General features: G+C 42.7%; 1 protein-coding gene across 4 annotated transcripts in view; it reads left to right on the forward strand.

Annotated features, from left to right (window-relative positions):
- Positions 1–13,825, forward strand: part of L1CAM (L1 cell adhesion molecule) — a 127,720-nt gene that overhangs the window by 77,231 nt on the left and 36,664 nt on the right. For all 4 annotated transcript variants that reach the window (XM_032210092.1, XM_032210094.1, XM_032210096.1 and 1 more), the window contains 3 exons: positions 9,264–9,483; positions 11,496–11,611; positions 12,624–12,843. In XM_032210092.1, coding sequence (XP_032065983.1) covers positions 9,264–9,483; positions 11,496–11,611; positions 12,624–12,843 — 556 coding nt within the window. The remainder of the gene's footprint in view (positions 1–9,263; positions 9,484–11,495; positions 11,612–12,623; positions 12,844–13,825) is intronic.

Below are 13,825 nucleotides of genomic sequence, written 5' to 3' on the forward strand. Positions count from 1 at the left end.
CAAGCCAAAGATAAGTTACGGCATTTAATTAACAGACAGGTCCTTGGCAGCAAACCGACACAGACAAGCCTTGGCAGCAATCCAACACAGATAAGCCGTGGCAGCAATCCAGCCTGCCAAGCTCACAATAATGTTCTCCGACATTAGTTCCTGCGTTGACTTCTGAAAGATGGCCGTGTGCACAAGTAGTCCTTTTATAGTCTGGAGAGGAGCCTAATGACCACCAGCTGAGTGCAATTACCTCCTGTAACTGCGCAACTGTTCCTGACGCCTATTAGCTCTTCGGTGCCGGGCATCCAGGAACTGCTGACTTCAGGCTCACTCTCCCCTCTCTCCTCCCCACTGGTCCAAGGCTCAGGCACCTCCTGGTGGCCAACCAGCCTCTCTGCGCCCTGCTCGGAGTCGGAACCCTGTCCAGGGTCCTCCACATCCTCCAGAGCCGACTCATAGGACCCCTCGCTGTCAGAGTCTGGTGGCAGCTCCAACGGCTCCTGCTGGGCCACAACAGCTCACCATCATGAACACAGTCCATGGGCTTAACGTTGTCAGGCACATGGGAGACTTTAACTGATCCCCAAAGGAAATAACATATGGGTAGTTCACAAATTAAAACCTTTCATTTAGTGACTTAATCAAAATTACAGTGGCACTGAGAAAAGTGACTTATGACTGGTCCTTGCACTTACGATGATCACAGCATCCCCACAATCAGGTAATCATAATTTGGGTGTTTGGCAAATGAGGGTTGCAGTGTCTCAGGATTGATAGCCATTTACGACCTTCGCAGTCAACTTCCAAGAACAGAGTCAATGGGGACAAACTGGATTCTTTTAACAATAACACGATTCGCTTAAGAACTGCAGTTATTAAGTCAATAAGGTGGCAAAAAAAAGACTTTAAAATTGGCTGTGACTCACAAGAACTGCCTTGCTTAGCAATGGAAATTCTGGTCCCAATTTAGTCATATGTCTTCCATGATTGGAGATCTACATTTGGGTTTTGCAAGCCTCTTTATTCTTCTTCTGACCCAGCCTTAGCAGAAACAAGAAACAAACTCCTTGTCATGAAAACTCCCTCTTTATTTATTTCCTGTGAATTAATGACATTCACACACCGAAAAGTCCAGGCAATAGTCCTTCAAAGTGTTAACTGCAGTAACAGACCTTATCAGTTCCTTGCCGTGAGCTCAAGCAGTCTCTGAGGCACAAAACACGATGAGCCAAATCTTCAGCAATCCAAACTGTTGTCTCCTATGACGACCACTCCCCTTTCCTTCTATTTATTCCCCATCCAGGAAGGGGCCATTCAGTGTCCAGGTGTGCCTTGCTTTCTGTGTCAACTCCTTGTCCTCAGTTGTTCTCTAATAGTTCTACGCATACGCGTGTCTGGAACAGGCCCCAGATTTTTTTCCTCTCACTAATCTCAGCCTCCAAAGGCAGCTGGCCCCTCTGGTGGCTGGGAAATGTCAGATGGCCCTGGCTCTATCTCTGCGTCTGATGCAGAGCATCCATGAGAGCCTTCTCCAGACTCCAGAGCTGGCCCAAGTTCCTCCCCAACCTCCTCATCGTCTGAGTCTGCCGCCAGCTCTACTGGCAGCTGGCAGGCCACAACAATTCTATCCTTGGAGCAGATTGGACTGAAACTGTCCATTATGATGGGACTGAAGGATGGTCTCTTCAGGAGGAAGGGCATCACTGCTGCCTTCAAGGCAGTCAACATTTTCCAAATCCAGATGCACACATCCTGTTCAACTACCTGAATTTTGCAATGTTCTGGTGGGTCTTTGGGATGGAAGCGTATCTCCATTCCTGTGATATCTGTACTTCAATCTTTTCGGTTCACACAGTTATCTAAACATGACCACACTTCAGGGGTGGGTTTCAGGCGGTTCGCAGCGGTCCCCGCGAACCGGTTGGTCGGCGAACCCGGAAGTAAGTAACTTCCGGGAATGCCGAAGGATCCACCCGTCCGCCTGCGTTTCTTACCCGGTTTTGACGAGTTCTGCGCTTCCACGCATGCGCAGAACGCATACAGCGCCTGCGCGATCCTCCAGGAGCAGCTGGAGCATCGCACAGGCGCTAGTACGCATGCGTGCACTGCGCGTGGGCACGAGGACGCCGCCGGCCCCGTTCCAACCGAACCAGTTGGAACGGGGCGAGAAACCCACCCCTGCCACACTTCATGAGAAATTTCAGCTGTCTTTGTTTATATCCCGCCCCCAGAGATCAAGTGGATGAGTACACAAGGGATTTTTAAAAGCATCTTGATTCTGGCATTTCTTCCTGAGAAATTGTGATTTGTTTCTACCTAATTCATTTAATAATTTAAATGGGAAGCAAAGATCATTCTGTATCATCAAGCTCTTGATGCTATTTATTTATCACATCCACATTTCCCTTTTGTGGTTTGTTTATTTATTTATTATTAAACATGTACTTTGCCGTTAGGCATCTGTTAAGCACTTAAGGCAGTTTACAACAATACAGATAAGTTGCTTATGTGTAAATATGTTAAATTGCTATTACTTTGCTAGCTTCCCTTGCCGTTCAAAATCATATGGGCTTCACACGGTGAATCTTCCTTTCTTTAGCTTGCCATGTGTTCCATTGGTCAACTTGCCACCTGTGTGGAAGTGACAGAAAACGTGTGTGTTGCAAGGTCTGGAAGTCGTGTTTGTGTTGAAGCAGTGTGTGCCCCCACACCCCAACTGTCCATTTTAGTCACTTAACTCTGTTTGGTTTTGCTATATTGTTTGCGTTCCAGCAGAAATAGGTGGCAGCATACCAGTGTGCTTCTCTTCCAGAATTGTCCCTGAATTGACACACTTGTCATGATGATAGGTTATTTTGGCTGAATTCCCAGGAGGGAACTGATGCCAGATGCTTCATTTCAGAGAGGTTTCTACCAAATTCAGCTGCTATTCCTGCTACAGCTGGGCTGGCACTGGTTGCTCCGCATGGTTCATTTGTAGCGCCTAGAGGAAGATGCCATGTAAAATCCCACACATTTCAAAGATGCCAGTTGCTTTTTGTCTCCTGAATTAGCAATGTTTTTCTCTTCATGGAAAAGGGGGCGTTGGTTATGGAAATCCCCTTCCTTGTTAACGCCAACAGGATTCCCAGAAGCGCTTTGACTCAGCGTACAATTGGGATAATAAAGCTAGCGTTGTAATCAAGAAGTGTTAGGCATATCATGCTCTTATTTGAAATGAACAGAAGTATTTAATAAATAAAAAAAATTCTGATTTTCAGCATTCTCCCAGTAGAATTAAGAGCATAATACTGGTACTTTAAAAAAAAAAAGGTTTTGTTTGCTTGATTGTTCCTAAGGAGAATACAAAAAGGAAGCCTTGCTTATAAGTGATATTTGCATTTGAGAACCGTTAACAGGCAAACTTTAACTTTGCTTTAGCCATTAGCTGAAAGCATAAAAAGATGACCACTGAGGAAATCTGCAACATACCTTATTATAAGATGTTTCCTTTCTTTTTTCTTGCCCCCATCTTGTCTGTCTTTGTGCCTCCACCTGCTGGTGTTTTGGAGACATGTGGTTCTCCCAATGCATGGTTTCCTCAATCTTTTCTTGAGCAGTGCCTTCCTTCCAGATTTGGCCATTGCTGCTTACCTTATGTTGTATCAAGAGATGGAAAAGTAATGCATCTCTTGTTTGGATGGCCACAACTCTAACCCACGGCAAGAAATTGGTCATGACTAAAGTGACCAGATTTTAAGATGGGTAAAGCAGGACACCATTGCCGAGAAGTGGGGGGGGGCTCGGAGCACCTGAGCTGTAAAAAAAAAAGAGGGCTGTAAAAACCATGAAGCGTTACCCCTGCCGCCTCCTCCACCATGCTTTTGAGGAGCTTCCGACAGCTGAGCCACTTGGCCCGGGACCGAGCCTCCCCCTCGCCGCGCTACCGCCACCGGAAATCCCCGTCTGCCCGAGGCCGCTGGATGGCTGTCGCAAAAACGTCGTGCGTCGGCGCGTGCATGTGCAGGAGGGGAGGGAGCCGAGGTGGCGCAGTGGTTAGGGTGCAGTACTGCAGGCCACTTTAGCTGACTGTGATCTGCAGTTCAGCGGTTCAAATCTCACCGGCTCAAGGTCGACTCAGCCTTCCATCCTTCTGAGGTGGGTGAAATGAGGACCCGGACTGTGGGGGCACGTTGCTGACTCAATTTGCTAAAAAAAATTGTAAACCGCTTAGAGAGGGCTGAAAGCCCTATGAAGCGGTATATAAGTCTAATAAATAAATAAATAAATAAACTTTCTGGTGCCATAATTCTGGCTGTTGCAACAAAAATCAAGAATGGACAGTATTCAGCAGGCATTGGAAGAGGTCATAACAAGATGGGTAATCAAAGAATAAATACAACAGACTGACCAGTTGCCGAGGGACAAGAACCCCTTGCTGCAACGGGATTCTTCAGACTCATGGTTTTTTATTTAGTCCCATCGAAGATCATATTACTAAGATGGACACTACTTTGGGATGTTCAGACCTCTAATTTGAGCTACAAAGAGTGTGTTTTTAAAATACTATCCTCTTTCCTGGGAATTTGGATGGGATGAGCTCAGTTATCTAGCCTACTGTGAGTTGCACCTACCTCTTTATGCTATAAATATTAGAAGCTGACTTTCCTATCACCGAGACAGAAGAAATAGGAAAAAAATAGCACCTGTTAACTGGGCCTCTGCTTTCTGCATATCTGAAATTCCCATATATATATATATTTTTTGTGAGGATTAGGTCACAGCTTGATTTAAATTCATATTTGGTTAACTGAACTGTAAAGTTGTCCACTACCTGCTTGTCTTCTGAATACCCGAGGAAAATAATTAAAAAGAAACGGGGTAAATCCCCTTCCTAAGCTATTTTAGGTCAGGTAATAAATTAGTTCCGTAGAAATAACAATTCAATTGCTCAAATTCCCTCGTAAACCCTAATCTCAGCTCAACAACGACTTGTTAATGAAGGCACTGTGAATAAAAATCTTGCTTGGAAAAGGTGTTTTCAATCAGGAACAATACCCGAGGGCTACAGACTTGTCTTCTGCATCCACATTTCTTTGGTGTTATATTCTGGTAATATTATCTGGCGCTAAGACGGTAATATTACGATTGACTTTTTATTTCCATCTTTGCTTTAGCCTAAAGGAAATGAAAAGAAAAAAAAAGGTCTAAACTTGTCATTTCTTTGATTGCATGACTCACAGATAATTCATACATTAAAAAAGAATCCCTCTTTTTATTACTCTTTTTCTACATTTCATAGATCTGCTCCTGAATTTTGGGATCGAGTTAACTTCAACTTTCAACTTTAATAAGATTTGTATGCCGCCCACTCCCTTGGGACTCTGGGCGGCTCACAACAAAAGTAAAAACATATAAAAATTTAAAAATACAATTATTAAAATTAATATATCATCCATTCAATCAAGTGGGGCTGGATATTAATCAACAGCCCCAGGCCTGCCAGAACAGCCAGGTCTTGGTCGCTTTACGGAAGGCCGGGAGAGTGGTAAGAGTCCGGATCTCTGCGGGTAGCTCGTTCCACAAGGCCGGTGCAGCTACAGAGAAGGCCCTCCCTCGGGGAGCCGCCAGCCGGCATTAACCCAGTGATCTGCCTCAAATTCTAATCCCTGCAACTTTGATGCAGGCTTATCACAATCTGGTGATCTTTCATTATAATCTCTGGTCCGGAAGTCAGAGATCTACATTCCACATTCTCTCTACAAGAGAAAAATACCCCTTTTTGTGAAACAGTTATCACTTTTAGCTTTCAATCAATGCGCTAACTATACTCCAGGTACTGCCTACATTACCTATGAAGTGGCTTGGCTAGATCCTTCATTCATTCAACCCATATCTTGCTAATGGAAAACCTATGTAATATAAATGATATTTTAATTTAATTTAAATGCTAAATGTCCTTGACCCTAAACTTCCATGTTCAAACTACTAGGCCCCCAAAAATTACTTTTCAAAACATCTTCCATTTCTTCAGTTACATATGTGGTTCCTTAGCAGATTTGCTTTGCTTAACTACTAATCTCTGAAATGGATGCATTTAGTGAGAGACTGCACTGGTAATATTGAAAGCCAGCCAGCCATGTTAAGCTGGAGATAATCATTCCACAAATGGATGCCCTAATCTGAAGCCTTGCGTCTTCTCTTCCTCTGCTCAGCGTACATCTGTTTGCATCTACCAACAAGCAGTTTCTGAAGTTCTATTCATGATTGGAAATTGGCAGATGGCTCATAAATGGATTAAATCACTTTTATAGGTGTTTGCTCTAATCCTTCACATTACTAAGATTTATTCTTGCCTTCTCCAGCTACTATCACTGTGCATTTTAATAACCCCCACAGTGACGGAGGCAGCTGAATGTTGACTCTCTCACTGAGATATTCTTTGCTTATTTGAGAAAACTTATTTTTCAAGGAGACAGCAGATTACACCCGACCACCAAGGCCTCAATTTGACAGCATGGATTCTCCTGTGCAGGCATTCAACTAGAAGGTCACATTGCTAATTCTTAGAAAAACCTGTGTCCTTAAGATGGTCTTTTATTTCTAAGTTTGCTATTAAAAAATTGTAATATTTCAGTGATTTTTCAAGGGTTTCTTTTTGCTTAAAAGGCAAAAGGTCTAAGTTTATCATCTGTTTCAGTTAAATATGCCCCTGTAACAGGTTATACTATCTTCTTGCACAGCTAAATGTTTCAAAGATCTGTTGAATTTACATCCTCTATTCTTCCTGTGATGGCAGGCTGTCTCCATGAACCCAGTTCCAACATGGAGTCGGTTTATGTTTCTCAGTCTTCTAACTGCACAGCTGTGCAAAACTGCAGTATTGCAAATTCTGCATGTAATTGCGTTCATGAGAATACCATACCCTTCTGAGCAGATATTTCTTATTTTGCTTTCCATGAAGTCATGGCCCATTTTTTTCCTTTTAATTGAAAGCTGCTGTCAAGAGGATGAGTTGGCTCACATTTCATCCTAAACTATAATGAGGTTCACTTAAACTAAGCAAGATGCGGGAGTCCATTCATTATAGCGTTCTTGGGTATATACAAGATCACTATAATTTAAAAGCCTTGACATTATGTGTAAACACAATTAATTTATCCCCTCCGTGAATTTACTTTTTTAACAAAAACTGACCAAACAATCACTTTGCTAATTATTCACATCTTATACTAGGATTAACTTCATAAAGTTTCAAATGCTCCAGAAAGGCCAAGATCAGGATAGAACCCTTCTCTTTGTCTTCTTGAGCAATGAGGGTCAAGAGGCCTACTCCCTCTGATCCTGAAAATATTGTGACTAATAGGCATTGATAGTTTTATCCCCCCCATTGATTTTTCTAATATCTTTTTAAGGGTAATAAAAGCAGAGTTGATCGCTACTGCTGGTTTTTAAGATAGCAGAATCCACACACTCTGTAATGAAAAAGCCTATCATTTAATCCAGGGGTAGTCAATCTTTTTATACCTACCGCCCGCTTTTGTATCTCTGTTAGTAGTAAAATTTTCTAACCACCCACTGGTTCCACAGTAATGGTGATTTTATGAAAATTAAAATGTTTTTAAATAATGCTATGATTTTTTTTAAAAAGTCAATTAAATTAAAAAACAGGAAAGTGCTTCAGTATCGGACAAAACCCCTACCGCCCACCATGAAAGCTGGAACGCCCACTAGTGGGCGGTAGGGACCAGGTTGACTACCACTGATTTAGTCTGTCACAAATCTTTCACCTTTTGTCTTCTTTAGGGGACCTAAAGTTCCCCTGCTGGTGACCTTCTACCATTACACCTTAGAGAGCATTTTAACTTACTGCACCTGTGTCTGGTTTGCCAATTGCACAGTGACAGATAGGACAACACTCCAGAGGGTTAACGCCATTGCCCAGAGGACCATTGGTTCCCCTCTCCCCTCTTTGGAAGAGTTTTATAGCTCCTGCTGCCTTAAGAAAGTTCAAAACATTCTTAAAGATCCATCTCATCCTGGGCACCCCCTTTTTTTTTTTTTGAACTATTACCATCTGGTAGACGGTACAGGATAATAAAATCAAGGACAAATAGGCTGAAAAACAGCTTCAATCCCAGGGCAGTAACTATATTGAATTCTACTGTATAGTGCAATATTAATGCAATATCGGTTTTCAATTCAATTGTATAGAATGTGAAGGATGTCTGTTGGGTTTTATTTTTATAATTATAATGTACACTTGAAGATGGCATTTAATTTTGCTGTACGAGGTACAGTGACAATAAAGCAAGCTAACTAAACCTGGAGTTCTAGAATTGTAAGAGATGATGAAAAGCTTCTGTTTTCTTTGTGTAGAGTGTTTTCTCACAATTCTTCTGTCATGCTGGCTGGAGCTGCAAAGTGTAAAAAAATCCAAATTAATTAGTAGGTTCCCAGATTACAGTACCTTCCTCTTTTTGAGGCCAACGTACAGCTTTCATTTCTCATTTCTCATTTTATTTGTCTTGTATGTCACCCACTCCCGGAGGACTCTGGGCGGCTCACAATAGACAAGGGAAAGGGGATAAATAGACAAAGACAACACTTTAAAAAAGACGCAACGTTCACAATTTCCGTGGGGCTGGATGTTTCACAAGCCCCCCGGCCTGCTGGAGCAGCCAGGACTTGGTGGCTTTGCGGAAGGCCAGGAGGGTAGTAAGGGTCCGGATCTCCACGGGGAGGTCATTCCAGAGGGCTGGAGCTGCAACAGAGAAGGCTCTCCCCCAGGGAGTCGCCAGCCGACATTGGCTGGCAGATGGAATCCGGAGGAGACCTAACCTGTGAGATCTTATCGGTCTGAGGGAGGTAATCGGCAGGAGGCGGTCTCTCAGGTACCCAGGTCCGATGCCATGTAGGGCTTTATAGGTAGCGACCAGCACCTTGAAGCGGATTTGGAGACTAATTGGTAGCCAGTGCAGCTCGCGGAGGATAGGTGTGACGTGGGTGTACCTAGGTGCACCCACAATCGCTCGCACGGCTGCATTCTGGACTAACTGAAGTCTTCGAACACTCTTCAAGGGCAGCCCCATGTAGAGCATGTTACAGTACTCCAGCTTTGAATTTGCTATTGTTATGCAGGAGTGAAAGTGATCTCATTGCCAGCTTCAAAACAGCTGGAAAAGATTACTGAAAAGTGTTCTGCCAAAGTGTTCCCATTCAATGAAGTTTGTCTCTCACCCAAGGCTGCTGTTGATTGTACGTTTTTTCTCTTCCTCCTGCTCATTTTTCAGCCCTTGCCCCAGAAGGAGTGGAATGCCCCAATGGTGAAGTATCGCGTACAATGGCGGCTTGAGAATGAAGGACAATGGGATGAGGTGGAAGTTGAAGAGCCTCCTGTACTGGTGACAGATACCCCTGTCTTCTCGCCTTATGAGATCAAAGTGCAAGCACAGAATCATTTTGGCAAAGGGCCTGAACCTGAATCTGAAAAAGGTTACTCCGGGGAGGATGGTGAGTAATGAGGGATCCATTTGCATTATGCCCATAGATTCAACAAAACTCAGTTATGTTACAAATTGAGGGAGTTTTAACCCCAGTACATCTGGAGGTATCAAATGGAGGAGGGGGTGGAACTAATGCGTGGCACGACAAAACCGCGCTCGTCAAAATAGCGGTGATAAAATCGCGTCGCTAAAGCCGCGACGTCATCATCGCGTGTCATCACCGCCGCAACAACAGCGCGGTGACAGAAGGGCGCTTTAAAACAGCGCGGCGGCAAAAAGCGGATTTAAATTAAGGTAAGGGTTAGGATTAGGTTTAGGGGTTTGTTTTAGGGTTAGGGTTAGGTTAGGGTTAGTTTTAGGGTTAGGGTTAGTTTTAGGGTTAGGTTTAGGGTTAGGTTTAGGGTTAGGTTTAGGATGCTGAGTGCTTGGGAATGCGCGGATTTGCCCTCCGCGATTATGTCATCGCGGTAGGGTCCCGTTTTTCCTTAGCGCTTCGAACGGCGCGGATTAGTCTTCGCGCTTATGTTTCCGCGGATAAGGGCTTCGCGGATTTGTGGTGGAACTGAACTAATGTAGATGATTTCAATACCAACCGTGGCAGGAAACCAAATTAGATGCTGAGGACTGATCTTCTTTTTCAAAACATTCAAAAGAACATTGCTATGCTATCATTGCTCTCCATCCTGCATTTAAGATTTCCATTTCTCTCACATTTCGGAGGTTGTTTTTAAATCCTTATTTCTGAAAATGTTTGTTTTTGAAAAAGAAAAAAGTTGTAATTATCTTCTTTATCATCTTTTAGATGTAAGATGATCCCTCACCTCCCATGTTTATGTAAGAGTTATTTCCTAAATAGGATTCAAATGTGTTACTCTTGCTTCCTCCAATGAGAAGGAGCCTGATAGCATCTTTGCAGGCTTGTTAATTTGAAAATTGCTGTGAGAAAATTTTTGGTGCCTCCTAACTTTTGAAACCCATAGTCCATTGTTCTCAACCTGGGCAGCTTTAAAATGCATGGACTTTAACTCCCAGAATTCCCTAGCCAGCATTGCTGGCTAGGGAATTCTGGGAATTGAAGTCCACGCATCTTAAAGCTGCCCAGGTTGAGAAACACTGTCACAATCTATTGTGGCTTTTCTTCTATAATGTCTGGCTGCCTTCAAGGACAGATAGCTCTGTTGGATGGTGAACGGTTTTACTACTTAGTAAAACAAATGGAGCAGGATTTACTTCTCACCCGTACCCAGCAGAAACTGCCAAAAAAATAAGTAATAGCTTACACCAACAGTCCTGTATAATTGGATGTTTTAAGCATACAGAAGTCTTTAATGACAGAATTCAGTTCTTGCTTTCACCATCATAGTCACTTGGTCATATGTAGATAAAAAATACCGGAGACAGATCCTTGAAATGGCTGGATTTTATTTTTTCTAAATTGAGGGTGGGCTATTTGCCTGCTTGTCCAGCTAGCAGTTTCAACTAAAACTTTCCCAAAAGTTCAAACTGAAATTTGTGTAGTACTGGAAGATCTTGACCCAATTAACATTCCAATACTGAACCTATTTAGCTAACCTCACTGGGAGATTTCTTAGTAATCATTTCTAATATTGCACAGTACATTAGAGATTTCTTCTTTCACTTCATTTTAATTTATATTTGTGCCTCCTGTGATACTCCAACTTTTTCTCTCTCTCATGCTGGCAGGGAGGAGTTTTACTGTACTGCTTAGAAGGATTGGGAATGCCATTTCTGATTTTTTTCTCTCTCTGCCAACTTTGCTTCCAACTTGATAAAGCATATTGTACAACCAAAAAACTTGATGTTGTGCTACTTCATGACATTCGGGACTATCTTAATAGAGGGATTCCCCAATAGGGCTATCTTTGGGGATTTGGAGCCTTGGCACGTGCAGAATTCCCAATGCCATGTCTCTTTGCAGAACTGTCAGACTGAACTTTCAACCCCCCCACCTTCCTTTCTTGCTGAAATTTTAAATGTAAAGGATCCTTCTTTCCCCAGTGCCCGAGGCGGTCCCTGAAGATCTGCTGATTGAGATGATAAACAGCACTACAATCAAGCTTTCTTGGATCCTTCCCAACAGAGAGAAAATTTGGGGACATCTCAAAGGATTCAAGGTATGGCGTAAGAACTTTGCATTGCATCCTGAAGGACAGCATTTGAAGTACTTTTTAAATTACTTGGTGCCCTCGAGATATGTTAGAATTGGACATATCTAGTGGTTGGCTAGATTTCTGCATCCTAACTGCAGTAATACTACTCCTAGAATCTTCGAAGGGCAGACTAGCTGGAGTATTATGGCTTAAAATTCAAAATATTTGGAAAACTCCACATCCAGAGTGGGGGTGGCGGTGGTGGAGAGAAATCTGTTCTGTCCGAATTACTGTAAACATTACCTCTCGTATAAATCCTGTTAACTGCCTTCATACTGTAAACTTTATCCTTCATATGAATTCTCAAGCTATTGTAATATTGCATCTCCAAGTAGTAAAACCAGAGTAAATAATGTAAAAAGAGTCAACTGATGCAGAACAAATTTCACCACATAAGAGGAACAGTGGAAAGTCCTCAGGTATAATATAGCCACACAGGTTACAAGATGCAGATGTTTGTGGTACAGAACTGAGATTGATTTGATGCAGAATTGCTTTTTAATTTTTTTGTTTTTTAAACTCAGGGTAAACACTGGCCTGTGGGACTTCAGCAAGACTCTGAATAGAACTGCCATTCGGCCAGAAGTTTACTGCCCAGGCTAGAATTACAACTGAATGTAAACCCAGAAATTGTATGTTTTGTTTGTATCATTTCCCTGCTTTTTGTGAGAGATTCCTTGTTAAAGGTGCCCTTCAGGGAAGGGAACATTCGATACATGCTGAAAAGCATTTTGGCCTTGTATGCCTTCTATTCGTACAAATTAAGAAGGAGACATAATTCTTGACATGCTCAGAGGCACTCTTCCAACGCATTTTGGAGGGGAGGAGTGAGCAATTCCACTTACAATGACAGGCATTTTTTTTTAAAAAAAAACTTGCCAATATTGAGTGAGCTGGTAGATGTGGATGTTCTTGAATCCGGGCAAATAATTTCTCCCTCTTTCTCTTTCTTTCTCTTAAATTCCACCTTCGCCAGGTGTATTACTCCAGGCTGGGAACTCTGGCAGAACGAAGCCGCCGACAGGCCCATCTTCACTTCCATCCCCACGGGGAGCTGTTGATTTTGGGGAATGTGTCTGAAGTCATACTGGGGGGCCTCAGGCCCTGGAGCCGGTACCAGGTTCAGCTGGCAGTGTTGAATGGGCGGGGGGAGGGGCCCCGCAGCGAGGCCATGGAGTTTGTTACACCTGAGGGAGGTAAGAACCGGCGGCCTTTCCCTCCCCCCCCCCCGCAGACCTTCCGATCTGTGCTTCCCTCTATCCACCTTCTGAACTTCTGTCCAACTTTTGCTCCTATTCCTAAAAGCTCTCTCTGTCCATGTCACATTCTTTAGACCTCGCGTTATGTGCAGAATATCTGACAGAATGTACAAAAGAGTTGAAACATGAGCTGTGAGCACCGAAATACTTTGCTCACAGACCAGATCTGAAAAGCATGGGATGTAGCAATAGCAATAGCAATAGCAGTTAGACTTATATACCGCTTCATAGGGCTTTCAGCCCTCTCTAAGCAGTTTACAGAGTCAGCATATCGCTCCCACAGTCTGGATCCTCATTTCACCCACCTCGGAAGGATGGAAGGCTGAGTCAACCTTGAGCCGGTGAGATTAGAACCGCTGAACTGCAGATAACAGTCAGCTGAAGTGGCCTGCAGTACTGCACCCTAACCACTGCGCCACCTCGGCTCTTTGTGCTGAAATGAAACAAATCCTAGGCTGTCCAACTGTTTTCCAATTTGGCAACCCCATTTATGATTTTTTTTTTAATGTTCAAACCCAATATTTTATTGCATTTTAATTTCACTTTCCCATTTTGTATGTTTTCAGTTCTACAGCCATAAGCACTTTTAAAAATGTTTCAGTAGTCAAACTAATAGTTGTAATATAGTATTTTTTACAATTTTATCTACGTCCATCAATTGACAGTTGAATTCATGATCATACAGTGAATAAATGCAGTGATGTAAATCCAGTTCAATCCTTTTAAAAAGATTTCAGTGATGAAGATTGTTATTGTAGTCGTTCATTTCATTTCATTTATTAAATTTCTATGCCGCCCAATCCCAGAGTCGTTAATAGGTAGCATGATTTTAAAACTACACCTACAATGTTTTTTTTTTAATTTTTATAAATTTTTATTTTAAACATTGCTAACCCTTCTCCAAACAAATGATCAATAT

The sequence above is a fragment of the Thamnophis elegans genome, chromosome 2 (genome assembly GCF_009769535.1).
Source record: "Thamnophis elegans isolate rThaEle1 chromosome 2, rThaEle1.pri, whole genome shotgun sequence".
In the NCBI taxonomy this organism is placed as follows: Eukaryota; Metazoa; Chordata; class Lepidosauria; order Squamata; family Colubridae; genus Thamnophis; species Thamnophis elegans.